The 14,595-nt window shown below is 30.6% G+C and overlaps 2 protein-coding genes across 3 annotated transcripts; both read right to left on the bottom strand.

The window, feature by feature from the left end:
- LOC18604119 (zinc finger protein CONSTANS-LIKE 16) lies at positions 4,346-6,348 on the bottom strand. Its single transcript, XM_007036457.2, has 2 exons — positions 5,083-6,348; positions 4,346-4,963 (listed from the first exon to the last, which is right to left on the bottom strand). The coding sequence occupies exons 1-2, from the start codon at positions 6,121-6,123 to the stop codon at positions 4,709-4,711; spliced, it is 1,296 nt and encodes a 431-aa protein (XP_007036519.2). The 5' UTR covers positions 6,124-6,348; the 3' UTR covers positions 4,346-4,708.
- Positions 9,787-13,176, bottom strand: LOC18604118 (lysM domain-containing GPI-anchored protein 1). 2 transcript variants are annotated; one of them, XM_018116811.1, is made up of 5 exons: positions 12,392-13,172; positions 11,061-11,175; positions 10,803-10,964; positions 10,293-10,324; positions 9,787-10,196 (listed from the first exon to the last, which is right to left on the bottom strand). In XM_018116811.1, exons 1-5 carry the CDS (start codon positions 13,035-13,037, stop codon positions 9,946-9,948), a joined length of 1,206 nt encoding a protein of 401 aa, XP_017972300.1. In that variant the 5' UTR covers positions 13,038-13,172; the 3' UTR covers positions 9,787-9,945. The 2 variants fall into 2 exon arrangements, with proteins under 2 accessions (XP_017972300.1, XP_017972301.1); XM_018116812.1 differs by lacking the exon at positions 10,293-10,324 and having other exon boundaries at positions 10,104-10,196; positions 12,392-13,176.

The following is a 14,595-nucleotide window of genomic DNA, read 5'->3' as shown; positions in this document are numbered from 1 at the left end:
GGCAACAACAGTTTTATTGCCTTCCTTGTTTCTTTCCTTTTTCTCTTTGGCACAAAAATGATAAAAAACAAAAATAAAGAGTATAATATCTAAAAAAACCTCTAAATTATTTAAAAAAATTTAAATAAGTATTTTTATTTCTATTTCGTTCAATTAAGTTTTTATATTTTTATTTTAAATCAAATAAATTCTTATAATTAATGTGTGAATTTGTCAAAATGTCACTTATCATTTTATACTACGTAATGCTTATATAGAATTAACATGATAATCTTAACATATTATAATGGATCATGACATGGTATGTTGATGTGACAGAATGACATAATCATATTACATTTTTCACTCTTTATATTAGTACCACGTCAGCACCACATGGATATAAAATGATAATTAACATTTTGATTGATGACAATTAATTATCCATTAGTCATAAGAGTTTATTTAAATCAAAATAAAAATATAAAGATTTGATTGAACACAATAGAAAAATAAAGATTTATTTAAAATTTTTTAAATAATTTAAAAACTTTTTTAAGTATCATACTAAAATAAAATGAAGTACAAAAATATGAAGAAAGAAAAATCAAAGGGACAAAACAATATTGAGGTTGACAAGTCGAAATTTTATTTCCACAAGGAGTTGAACCTTCTCCAGACCATATTATATAAATGCCAAAATTAGTAGGACATACGTATGCATATGTATTTATATATTTATATTATATTATGTCATTCTCACTGAAATTGACTTAAGATTTTAATTTTTCTGACAAAAACGAGTTTTTGGACCACTAGGAATGTGGACGGAGGGCTCACTTGTTTGTGAAAAGATTTATTTTACCTTAAATGGCGAAAAATTTAAATTATATTCTTTAAAAGATATATGCATGTATCATTACGTGTGGCTATTACCTTAACCAAACTAAAACTCATCAAACATAAATACATAAATATGTAAATATATATATATATACTTTTTTGGTTGAAAAAGGAAATGAGAAATTGGCAAGCAAGGATTGTCCAGAGACTATGCAATTGACAAGTCCATCTCACATATACAAGTGAATGATTAAAATAGGAAGAGGGTTGAAACTTGAAACCAACCACATGTGATGCAACAATAATATTTATGGCCTACAATTTGGAAAGGATGATTTTCTTACATTTGTGTTTGAATTTTGATGATTGGTCACCTTCATCTTTTGACAAGGCATATTTAATTGGTTTTTCTTTTTTAATTTAAGAAAAGGTGGAAAGAAAAAAGGGGAAGGGAAAAAGGAAACCTATATGCTAAAGGTTTGGTGCTCTAATTCTTGGTTTTACTTTTCCCAGCAATTTGAATGTGAGGCTTAATGGGTGCAAATGATCAATAACATACTTCATCTATTGAATGCAATAATATAATATAACTATACCAAAATTTTTCCTTCAATAATGGAAATGAATGGTAATAAGCAAAATTTAATAACAAAATTATTGTTTATTTGGCACTGACATGCACTTCCAATAGACTAATGGACCAAGAATAGAGTGAGAATTAAGAAATTTGATTACATTTTTTGAAGTTTAGGTTGATATTAACTTCAAGAGTTAGCTATATGGGTCTTTCTTTTTTTAAAAAAAAATATTTTTAGGATTCATTTTTAATAAATTGTTCATCAATTAGCCAAAACACTTAATTTTGAGTAAAGGTTTTTTTTTCTCAATCAAAATAAAATTTTATTAATATTAAAAATTAATACATGTTAATAATCCTCATGACGAAGATCAATCACAATAATACATAATAACAGTTAGGGTTGTCAATAAGTAAGGTATTCGTTAATTTTGAGGTATCCGAACTATAACCCTATAAAAAATAAAGTACCCAAACCCTATTTATTACCTTAATATTTTTAAAAATTACTACCCTAACCCTAACCCTAACCCTAATACATCCCCACTACCTTATAATTACCCTAACCCGTTTAAAAACCTGATTATGTAAAAAAATTATTAAAATTCTATTCATGATACCCAATTACCCGAATCCGAATCCGTACCTGTATCCATATACAATAATATTTCTCCTACATATTTCATATAATTTACTAATAATTAAATAAATAAAAACACACAAATAACAAAATTTAAATTTAAATAATAAAAAATAAATATCTCAAACATAATTAATAATTTTATAAGTTATAATTTTTGTAATGTTAATACAAAATAGAAAGTAAGTATGTTTATATTTAAAGTGTACATATACTAAAAGTATTTTAGTATATATATAATAGTAATTATATTTTTTATAAATGAACTCAATGTATATAAAGTATATATATTAAAAGATATTACAAGTCAATTAATAATCATAGTTTCATTAATTAATTTAATTAACTATATGGGTTTGTCCTTAATTTCATGAAATTAAAAAAAAATAACTAGGTTTCAAAACTATTCTAATCTCACAACTTCCCTTTAAATTTATATATTATAATATATAAACAAAGCTATAAATATATTGTAATTAATAATTTTTTAAGTTATAACTTTTATAATGCTAACATAAAATAGAAAATAAATATGTTTATATTAAAAGTACATATATATACACTAAAAGTATTTTAATATATATAATAGTAATTATATTCTTTATAAATGAACCTAATATACATAAAGTATATATATTAAAAGACATTAAAAGTTAATTAATAATTATAGTTTTATGAATTAATTTAATTAACTATATAGATTTGTTCTTAATTATATAAAATTAAAAAATTAATTAAGTTTCAAAACTATTCTAATCTCACAACTTCTCTTTAGGTTTATATATTATATGTTTATATAAACAAAGATATATATATATATATATTATATTTAATAATTTTATAAGTGATTATTTTTATAATGTTAACACAAAATAGAAAGTAAATATGTTTATATTTAAAGTATATATATACTAAAATATTTTTAGTATATATATAATAGTAATTATATTTCTTATAAATTAACACTATACATAAACTATATATATTAAAAGACATTACAAGTTAATTAATAATAATAGTTTCATGAATTAATTTAATTAACTATATAGATTTGTCTTTAATTTCATGAAATTAAAAAAAAAGTTAAGTTTTAAAACTATTCTAATCTCAAAAACTTTCTTTAAATATATATTATAAGTTTATATAAACAATGGTATATCTATTATAATTAATAATTTTATAAGTTATAGTTTTTGTAATGTTAACATAAAATAGAAAGTAAATATATTTATTTTAAAAATATATATTTAAAAGTAATTATATTCTTTTATAATATTATATGATATTCATATTGTTTAAACATAATTAATAATCTAATAATTTTTTAATTTAAATATATTGATGTCATCACATAAATAATTAGAATAACCGTATTTTTCATATATCTGTTAGTTTTTAATAAAAAAAATTACTTATAAAATTAGTAAAAATGGTATATTTTTAATTTAATTATTAAAATAATAATTAAAATATTTTTAAAAAACAATCGGATTCGGATAGTAGGTACCCAAGAGGCGGTACCCAAACCCTAAACCCAATGCGAGTAGGGAAATCACTATCCGAATTTATCTCAAACCCAGTTATAGGTAACGTAACCTTATATAATCAGATTGGATATCCACAAGTATCCTATAATAGAGTACCCATTTCCATTCCTACCATCAGTTGAATATAAATTGAAAGCAATCTTCAAAAATTCTTATTTTCACCTCATATTACCATGAAATGTAAAACATTTTTGCTCTATCAACTCTAAACTTAGCAAGAGAATCAACAAAGGCATTACACCAAATTGATTATATGGACTTGTTATCAGAATTCCACTCGAATTCCACTGTACACCAAATTGAGTAATGGACTTGTTATCTGAATTCCATTCCAATTCCACTTTACAAACAAATAAACTTTCCTCCTGTGTAGATGTGGGAAAAAAAAAAAGAGAAGGCTAATTCTATGCTCTACAAATATGCATAATTACATGCATGATAATTCCATTGTAGTTTCACCCCAAAGTTTTTTTGCAGTGGAAAGATTTTAGCAATGTTACCAGCAATTTGCTGAGCCCTTTTGGGGGAATTAGATTCATGTTGATGGGTATAATACATTTAACCCTTTTGAATGAGAACCAAATTTTTTCTTTATTTTTCTTATTCCAGTGCAAAGTTCAAGCATTGTTCAATTGTTGAATTCCAGTCCAAAGTTGAATCAAATTAATTGAATTGTCAAAGTGAGGCAACAATCATGGTCAGTTGGTCACAGATTTTACACAAGTAGCAGAAGTTGTTCTTCCTCCTCTACTGCATAACTAAGTTGAATCAAATGTTTACAGAAACCAACCTGTTTATAAAGAATAAAGCTGTTTTAACATATCTGGTCTCGTATATATGGAGAAATGAAACAAAATTCTTCATTCGTCCAAGGCAGAAAGATGGAAAGAGACCAGGACCTTGACTACTTTACAGCGTTTTCGGTTAATTAACATCAAAGCTTCAAGCGTTAGAAAGATTTTTAGTACTGTTAGAGAAGGTCTAACAGTGATCAGCTACCCTAATCCATTTACTAATTGGAAGCTTAGCCAATTATATGTATAGCCTGGCTATTGGCTAAGCAACTCTCCTGCCAATTCTTGCAAAGAAACAAACAGCAAGATTTGGCAGTTTAAACAGTTATTAATTGATATAAGTAAAAGCAGTCCCCACAAAGGAAGTCCTCTTAACGAACCTGCCTTTCATTCTGGGCCTTTTCTCCGCATTCAGCTTCCTCACTTCATACCTTATCTTCTTCGAGAACAGCCTCGTTCTTCTCTTCTCTCTGTACCTTGATACCCTTGCTTCTCTTTCTCCATCTGTGTTCCCTCTTCCCTGCAGGCTGTATATTCCCCCTATGCCTCCGCTCAGGTGATGGCCCTCTTTAAGATTTGAGCCCTGGATTGAAAGTAAATGATTAGCTACATGAATTCAAAGTTTAGATTTATAGACGAATGATTGCTGGTGCAAGTATATAAGGTTAAGAAGTTAAAGAAAAGGAGAGGGGTATATAGTACCATGAAGTCATCAGGGTTGAATTCCGGTCGACTTCCTGCTGTCCAAGGAGACACTTGGCTGGCCCAAGCAGTGATGACTGACTCATAATTCAGCCGCAACAGCATGTTCCTCTTCATCTCCGCCTTGCTTTCACCATTCATTGTTGTTGTCTCTGTCGCAGGCAACACCTTCTCCTCTTCCTCCTCACCAATCGTGGGTGACTCATAATCATAGCTCCAGTTTAAGGATTCTCTTGTCACATCAAAAGCAGAATCAAAGCAACAAGCTGTTATACCTTCCACTTCTTCTTCATCTTTAACTTTCACAATTCTGCCTTCATGTAGAACATTACTTCCTTCTTCTTCCTTGCTATGTAACAATTCAATTCCTTTGGTGTCACAACAAGCATCATCATCAAGTCCAACTCCTAGTAAGCTCTCCACATCAGCAGCAAAATCAGCAAGATCCATATCCGATGGTAAAAAGCCATGTAATCCATCATCCAACTCGCATGTTCCTTCACGTTCATAATCATCAATCACGAAATTCCCATCTTCATTTACCATAGCAACTTCATCACCATCACTCGTTACCCTATTACATAGCTCTGCAGCAAAAGGATTCAATACCGGAACTCTGCAAAGCAGCTGCTCTTCGTTCTCATCAACTGACCCGTCTTCACTACCAATCTCAGGAACAACAGGATCAAGCGGATTCAAACTGAAAACTTTTCCCTCATCTTTTTGTTGCCCCAACATGGACTTGTTTTGCCTTGGTGTTCTTGCCTTTCGAGTGAAACCTTGGTGCCATGCTGGTGGGGCATCTTGATTAGTTCGGTTCGTAACCGAAGCACTGAACTTAGAAAATGATGCAGTTTCAAGCCTAACCCTTTCATGCCTGCTGGCTAACTGATTAGCAGAGTGGACTGATGTATCACAGCCTTGGCAAAGAAAGGCATCATCTGCTGCACAATACCAACGTGCACGCTTCCGCAAACAACCATCGCAGGCTCTAGCCGTCTTGCTTCCCATGGCATTCGCTGCTTTCTTGTCAGTGGTCATTAGATAGACAGGAAAATGATTATGAAGTTGATACAAGGATCAAACACGCTTTCAGCTAAAGTTGAGAACTAACTCAGCAAAAGAAACAAGCTCAAAATGCAAAGTGTCTTTACGGAGGAATATTGGGGTACCTTGCATCTATTTATTTTGAGGAGCCCATGGTTCAATAATTGGTGTTGGGAGGTAGTATGTTTTCTAGTGAGACCAACCTCAACACTTTTGGTTTTTCCCTTGCAGTGGGCAGTGGGATGCTGCGAGAGTATGTAGCCCATGCGCTTTGTTGTGGCTTGCCAAAGGAAAGGGTCAATTACGCTTTTTGGGACCCAGAAATTTGGCCATCTCAGTGTTCATTGGCTGAAATTTTCATGTCCATCCTAAACCCTGGATTCCCATTGGTCATTTGTCAAATTGAAGGATTCCTCATGACCCTACAAAAGGGAAGGGGGGATGTGGGCAAAGGGGTATTTTTCATCTCTGTCAAAAATCTTGAGCAAGACTGTTTTGTAGATATGTCTCCCTATATTTCCAATAATTCTGTTAAAACCTGAAAGACTGTCAAGGCTGCGGTCCCCCGACCCTGGAAGTTGCTTTCCATGCCTTATGTGGTGGCCATCAACCCTCTCTTTCACACTCTCTCGCACACACACGCAGCGTCACATGCCTCGACCATTCTCCTCCGGTTGGTGCATCGATAGGCAGACAATGAACTATCCACGTAAACCTGGAGCTTGGCTTGAGCCATATTGTTTTAACTGTCCTGACAGTTTACTTGTACCTGCACTCTGAATTTTCAAAGAAACCTGAGCCATATGCATATATAACCACAAAATCTACTTCATTTCAAAACTTAGTGATCGATGTGAAAGTGCAATCAAATCAGCATAAGAAAACCATACTTTTTTTCAAGCACAGTCCGAACATGGTAGTAATATTTTCCATAGGTGTAGCCATCAATGAAGAAAAATTCTATCGTACTATAAGGATAAATACAAATAAATTCAGTAACTATGCTTTTAATGCATTTCATTGTTATAGAGACGTCACTCTCTTTTTTTATAAATATATTCTATTTCGATAAAATAACGAGACGTTAAGATATTAAGAAATATATTGATTATAAATTATTTTGAAAAATCATCATCAGAAGGATGAGAATTTTTAAATTATTACTTTGAAAACTCTCAATAATTCATTCTAAATTATAGTGTGAGTATTTGTGTTTTTATTATCGAGCATTTCTATTTTGTCCTATACATTATATACAACATTACTATCTAAGTAGACATAATGACATAACTTATAAATTAATTTAATCCACTTTAATATTTTTCCCTATAAATGATGAGGATGGTTACTATATGATGAGTTCTTGATTTACATGTTAATTACTTTTTGGTTTGTACTTTAATTCAAAACACACATGCAATGAAACTTAAAGAATCAACCTTTTCTTTTAGAAAATTAAGTTAGAGATTGTGAACTAGAAATTACAAGACAGGGAGAGGTCTAGTACTTGCTTTTGTTTACTTGTTTTTTTGCTATTTAGTTTTTGTTTTTTCATGGAAATAATTCAGCAAGCAAAAGCAAAAACATAAATTCTGGACTTGGAAAAGCTTCCAAATTTATCATATTAATTGAAAAGGAAATAGAAAATCATATGTAACACTGTTAGAAAAAGAATTAAAGAGAATCAAGTTAATAATGAGGTTTAAACTAAAAGGTTAATAAATTTATTTTATTAATGTACAAATTCTATAAAAGGGGGCCAAAAAAAGAATTTTACTCTTTGTTGTGTATAACAAAAGGTTGGATTCATTGGATTTGCAATGGCCTGCCAGCCCCCCTTACATCTGTAAAATAACATATATAATTAATTAGCTTATAATTATATATATAAGTAGAGTTGTAAATATTTTTCCTTATGTATAGCAGTGGCCTTGTCAGTAACGAGCATCTAGACAGGTTTCAAGGAAATCCAGACACGAAATGTCTACTCGGAACTCCATACAAACTCTGTCTGATATGGTTCATAAATAAGGATATATAGCAAGCTAGCTGCTGCCATAAATCTTGCTGTAGAACCTGCTTTGTCTGATTGAAGAACATGATCGAATCTACAACATCTTTGTTCCTCTTCTTCTCCAAATTCTCCCCTTGATTATTCATTGTCAGGGATTGTGTTCTGACACACTAGGTAGAGTCCGGGGGTTGCTGCGAAGTTACCAAGATACGCATCATTTGGTCTGGTAAGTCTGGGTACTCCCTGCGGATATGTCTGAAGCAATTATGGAATCATGGTACATGAAGTTGTTGTCAACTTCATGACGATGTTCTAATATCTAACACAAACTGTTGGAACAGCATATATGTCTGAATGCACTTATCTGGTAAAGCCGGTGCATTTCCATGAATCACCTAAACTTATTTTGGTAGTATATTCAGATAATTTTCGATTCCAATCATAGACGAGGCTAGCTGATACATTAACAGCTAGGCCTCGACCCTTTTACAATTCCTTCATGAAAGAGAAATAACTTCATATATATATCAACAGTCGACTAGTTTCCCTGGATTATTTTCCTTGTGATTGGGTTTCCTCTTCTGGCAAAGTCTCTTTGCTATTGATTATGAGTTTTGATAATTATTTTCAGTAGGTGCTCTCCAATTACTTATTTTTTGTTTAATTTTGAAGGATTTCCTATTATGTTAAACTAAATATTTTCAACATAAATTTGTAATTTTTATCAGTTAGGATTTGTAACTTAATTTAAGGAGTTTGTGTAAAAAACTCTTTATAATTGGAATTTTAATTAAAATGAAAAAAAAGTGAATATAGTGTTCAATAAGTTTAATATCCATTCAATTACTTTCATATATGGTACATTCTCAAGTGTGCATTTCAATGATTAGAATTTAAGAGTTTGTCTTGAGAGCCTCGAATTCATATTATAATATAAACGAGATGAGATTTATGAGATGGAAGAGAACTACCTCTTATTATATAGTCCAATATCACATTGAAAAAATTGCTTTTATATATAGTTTAAATAAAAATTATAATTATAGTGGTTAATTTTTCATGCCTTTCTATAAGTCATACAAATAGATGTTTACCAAGTAAAAAGTATTTAGAATATTTCTATTAATAGGACTTCATTTTGACTAGTATAACCTAATTAAAAACACTTAAAACTAAGAAAATAAAAAATCACATATATATATATATTCAGAAAATATAAAATAATTATAAAAATAATGAAATACATTTGATACAAATAATTTAATCCAAGAGATGTAATTTCATATCATGGTTAAATATGTGCAATTTGTTTTTGTCATGTCACCTAATCTAAGCACAAAATAATAGAAGTAAACTATTTTAAATATGAGGCAAAATATTCTTTTTCTGTACCAAAATCAAAGAAAATGCACTATTGCAGTACATGCATTTGAATTTCTGATACTTATTGATATTGTCACTGTCACTGCCTCCATCAACGTAAAAGGCATCTCTATTACTACTGTCCAAGCAACAAGTTCATTAATTATCACAATTACGTTAGCTTAATTATTCTACAAGCTTATTATTCTAATTAATTCTTTTATACACACAATTTATTGAATACTTATGATTTCACTTAATATTAACGTACTCAATGCATCTTAAAACTCGAACACGTTGCTTTCCTATGATTGTCAATATCTTGTTGGGACAAAATTATCAAGATTATTCCGCTAAATATATTCAAAAAAACCATAAAAAAGTTTAAAAGAAAGATTACACTAATTAGCAAAAATAAATAAAAAAATAAATGCCAAGAATCACAAGAAAAATGAAAGTTCTAGCCCCAACCCCAAGGGCAGCAAAGTGTAGAAGAAAGCTCCATGAGTTAGCAATAATAATGTTCCTTGGCTAGACAAGTTGAAGTTTTGTTTGATTGTAGTATTAGAATTAGGGGCAATGGTCCCAGCAGTTGGATTAGACGGTGGGGAGGGTGATGGAGATGGAGATATTGTAAGAACGAATGGAGATGGGGCTGGACTTGGTGATGCCATGTTGTAACATTGATTACCTGAAATCAAAAGTCAGATTTTCAGTAGGAAATTAAACAATATGAAACTGCTTTATAATTATTATATAAAAAATCCTATTCCAAAACCTTGCTTACCTGGGCAAGGAGCCTGCCAAGAATAAGCTAAACTGCAATAATCAAGGATACCAATTGCATTAACCCCATTGTGTTTACTTTTTAGGTACACAATTGTCACTTTTTAAAAGGTAATTATTTAATTTATCGATTAATGTTAATTTCCAAAATGAGATGATAAATTTTACATATTCTGTTATAGATTAATAATGCATCACATATCATAAAATAAATATCAAATAACAAAATAAAAGGTGAAAACAACCGGCGAAATAGCCGATTATGGAATGCGAAAGGGGGTCTTAACATCTAAAATGAGTCACTAAATCCGAAAGCTAAATATTTGTCTCAATGTTACGTATTTCTAAAATAATTTAAGAATAAAGCTCGACTCTTTGAATAAAAATATATTTATTGTTAAATTAAATGATTAAATCTGAATTTATACATATAATCTCTATTTTTAATGATTAAAAAATTTAAAATGTAATTCATGTTCTAATTTTTTAAAATAAAAAAAGGGTTTATTACCTTCTATAAATTTTGCCTCCATTATGACCGCGATAGATGCAAGTAGTAACTTTGCAACCAAATGGGGTATTGTTCACAACAGAGTCGCCTATGAAAAGATCAGAGTCCTTGCACTGCAATTGAAAGCATGAAGGTGCAATACCAGATGGCCAACATCTCAAACTGTTTGCCAAATAACAAAGCCAATCAAGAAGAGAATTATGAAACCATGCATTAATATTCCTGCAAAAAGAAACTCAAAGCTTTGTTTCAGCTTACTTGAGATCCTCGGTTCCACAAACACATTTGATGCAGTTACTGGCAGTCAAAGCAAAGGAACCCTTTGCAACTATTAAGCTCTCGTTATACCACTTCAAGTTAGCAGATGAACAAGCTGCATATTGGAAGATTACAAAATACATTTCGAAATAATGGAAGAGATGCTGCAGTCAAATTATGATTCGATCTATTTTTCAAAAAAGATATTTGAATCGGGTTTTTTGAATAAAGAGATACGTGCATCTTTTGTTGAATCAAATGTTTGTATGCATTTATATGATCTTTTTAACTTTCACTCACTAGGTTATATAATGTTGGAAAGGTTTAGAACACTTGTGACCTTCCTTTTTGTTCCTTATCTTTCAAGTTACTGTTTGAACTCTATCATGCCGGGATTTTTTTGGCATTCAACACACAAGGAGAAGCCAGAAACTCTGAGCACAAAGCTAAATTTGTTGGATATGTGTTCAATTGTTACCTTGTACTGCTTTGGCGGCTTCTGTTGGGGGGACTATGGATATTTTTTTGGATGAAAGGGACTGATTAAAATGCCATCATGGGCATGGAGAACTTACCTATAGCTATATACCTTCAAAGCGACAATGAAAGGGAAGCATTTAAATGCTTCCAAGACATGGAGTAGGTATGGGGGGGCAGTTCTCGGCATTCATCAGTATAATGACAACCCAAACCCATAATCTTATGTTAGCCAGCCTTGGACCATTATGAACAACACTATCTGACTATCTGCCATGATTCACCCAAAGATCAAAGTGTTCTCAACTGTAAAATTTCCAGTGGAGAACTCTAAAGACTAAAGAAAATCATGTAATAACTAATTAAGTCTAATTTATGAAAGCGAAAATAACATAAATATTACATTAATTAAATTGAGAGTAGTTTATGTATATAAATACAATTAGAATATTTCACTTATTGGGTGTTGAAGTAAGTTGTATCTTCTTTTTACACGTAAAGTTCATGTCACCTTATAATAAGAATCGTTTTACTTATCTTAAAATTTAATATATACTCTTACCAATTAATCTAAGAGTTTATCTCTTATTAATTTTTTTCCTAATGAATATAGATCTAGCAAAATTCTCTAAGGATAAAACTAATGTATACTTTAGTAATCACATCAAGACTACTCAGATGGGCCAAGATAAAGGTCGTTCACATGCTATATATGAGACAAAGGAGTATAACATTGTTCCTTTCCTGGAGTTTACCTTGAATGTCGACTTAATTCCAAGCTGATCATCTAGATTCACCTTCTACTAAATAGTTGTAAAAAATCTTCAAGTAGTCTAGAAAATAAGTCAACAAACCTGAAATTGGAATAAAGAGAACATCTCCAGAATTAACCACTGCTTGTCCAAGCCCATTGACAGCCTCCAACTCCATGGCAGTGGTGCCAAATTCTGATGCAATACTAGACAAACTCTCTCCACTTTTTACCACGTACGACATGTAGACTGCAGGGATCCCATTGCTAACATTGCCAAAACATGTGCATGGCAATGGAATCACAAGGCTCTGCCCACTTGTTAAAGGATTCGTGGCATTAATTCCATTCCTGCTCCTAATCTGTTCTGCACTAACAAACCCACCAAAACCTTCTGATATTGAAGCAGCTGTGTCAGCTGGGCGGACAGTGTAAGTTGGCGGCATGCACCTTCGGATTCCATCCACACATGAGCATGGAATAGGGACTTTGACAACGGATTCGGCCTTGAAAATTTCGTCACCTAGAGTTTTGGGGCTAATGGAGTTAGCACCTAAGATATCAAAGGGGTTCACTCCAAAGCGGTAGGCTATCTCGGAGAGCTTTGAGTCGTAAGGTAGGATGTAATAGAGAAGAGAGACGCATGAATCAGAAGAGTTGCAGGGTTCAATGGTGGATTTCGAATGGGTTACCGGAATGAGACTGATTAGGAGAAGAATGGGCAGAGGAACTCCTACAGTAACTTCCATTGGTGCTGGAAAAGTACAAAGAAAACCATTAAAGACTTCGACAGTGAAGAAATCTTATCTCTTTTATTTCAATCAAAGCAGATGGATGTGTTAGGTGTGCATTGAATTAATGTGATAGTAATGGACGATTGGTCTTGCTTCTGCATATCTGCCCCTACACTTTGAAAAGAAGGTATGTGTTAAATGATTTAAACCCCAAAAGTAAAGAGAGAAAAATAATTTTTCAAAATTTTTAACAATTTTTTTTTTTTGGTATGATCGATTGTAGCCCTCAACAACCACCAACCAACCTGTCAATGGCGAAAATAAGCTAGTCCTTGAAGCTAAAAAAAACTGGATTATGGAGAATTAATATCATTATATTTAGCTTTTGTTTAGTTTATATTTTTATTTTTTTTGTAAAAAAATAAATAATAAAAGTTGTAATATTTAAAAAATTTCTTCATAAAAATAATACTCGAGAAAGTTTCTGAATTATTTAAAAAAATTTTTAAAAAAATTATTTTTTATTATTTAATTAAATTATATATTTTTATTTTAAATCAAATAAATTCTTATAACTAACCGTTGACTTATTATCATTAGTCCAGATGTAATTTATCAATTTATATGCACATGATATTGATGTTGAGGGTAAAAAATGCTATTAAGTTATATTATTATGTTACATCAACATTCATTATGACATGTTTACGTCACGTAGTATAAAATAATAAATAATATTTTTATTAGTGATCAAAACTCATTTGATTCAAAATAAAATATAAAGATTTGATTGAATATGATAAAAAAATAAAATTTTATTTAAATTTTTAAAATTATTTAGAAATTTTTTTAGATATTATATTGTAATTAAAGTTATTAACTTAACACTTGTATGTTATCACAAATCTCGCATCAGTAAGAGATAAAGTGGGTTTCGAGAATATAAACATGGATCTTTCACTACTTATTATACATACCTTCTGGGTTGAGAAAGTGGACCTGTAATTTAAGTTTATTTAAATTCTATTTTAAAGTTTAAGATTAGGCTATAATTTTGACTCGTGACATTTAGTATTATAGTAGATTTGAATTTTTACTTATGTGAAATCCTGTGAGAGATATAAGAGTTGAAGTAGACTTGGTCTAATGTAAGAGTCTCTCGCCTTTACAAGTAAAGAGTCAGTGCAACGAAGACATTGTACAATTTGGTGAAGTAAAATATTACGGAATATCACGGATCTTATATCAATAATAGATGGGTGGATCTTGAGAATATAAACTTGAGTCTTTCATAATTTATTAGACATTTTTTTTTGGATTGAGTATATAGACTTGCGATTTATAAGTTTACTTAAACTTTATTTTCAAAATTTAGAATTATATTTTTTTAAGAAAACGAACATTCTTATTAATTTTATTTATGAATATGTAAATTACAATGGTGTTTTTAGGGCAGGCCACCCATAGAAGTCGAAAGCCCGAATAGGTCGAACTTAGGTTAAAATTTTTAAGTCCACTTAACTTGGTCCTGCCCAACATTATTATTTTATTAAGTAAATATCACATAAATATT

This window comes from Theobroma cacao, chromosome 3 (genome assembly GCF_000208745.1).
Source record: "Theobroma cacao cultivar B97-61/B2 chromosome 3, Criollo_cocoa_genome_V2, whole genome shotgun sequence".
NCBI classification, from domain to species: Eukaryota; Viridiplantae; Streptophyta; class Magnoliopsida; order Malvales; family Malvaceae; genus Theobroma; species Theobroma cacao.
The sequence above is the reverse complement of the archived record's forward strand: the minus strand, read 5'-3'. Positions and strand labels throughout refer to the sequence as shown.

Excerpts from the sequence above, each read along its gene's own strand:
- LOC18604119 (XM_007036457.2), bottom strand. The coding sequence starts at position 6,123 with ATGACCACTGACAAGAAAGCAGCGAATGCCATGGGAAGCAAGACGGCT. Across the intron at positions 4,964-5,082 it reads TCAACCCTGATGACTTCATG|GGCTCAAATCTTAAAGAGGG; the intron begins GTACTATATACC and ends CTTTCAATCCAG.
- LOC18604118 (XM_018116811.1), bottom strand. The coding sequence starts at position 13,037 with ATGGAAGTTACTGTAGGAGTTCCTCTGCCCATTCTTCTCCTAATCAGT. Across the intron at positions 10,965-11,060 it reads TGTGGAACCGAGGATCTCAA|TTTGAGATGTTGGCCATCTG; the intron begins GTAAGCTGAAAC and ends TTTGGCAAACAG. Across the intron at positions 10,325-10,802 it reads GGAGGCAAAATTTATAGAAG|TTTAGCTTATTCTTGGCAGG; the intron begins GTAATAAACCCT and ends TGATTATTGCAG.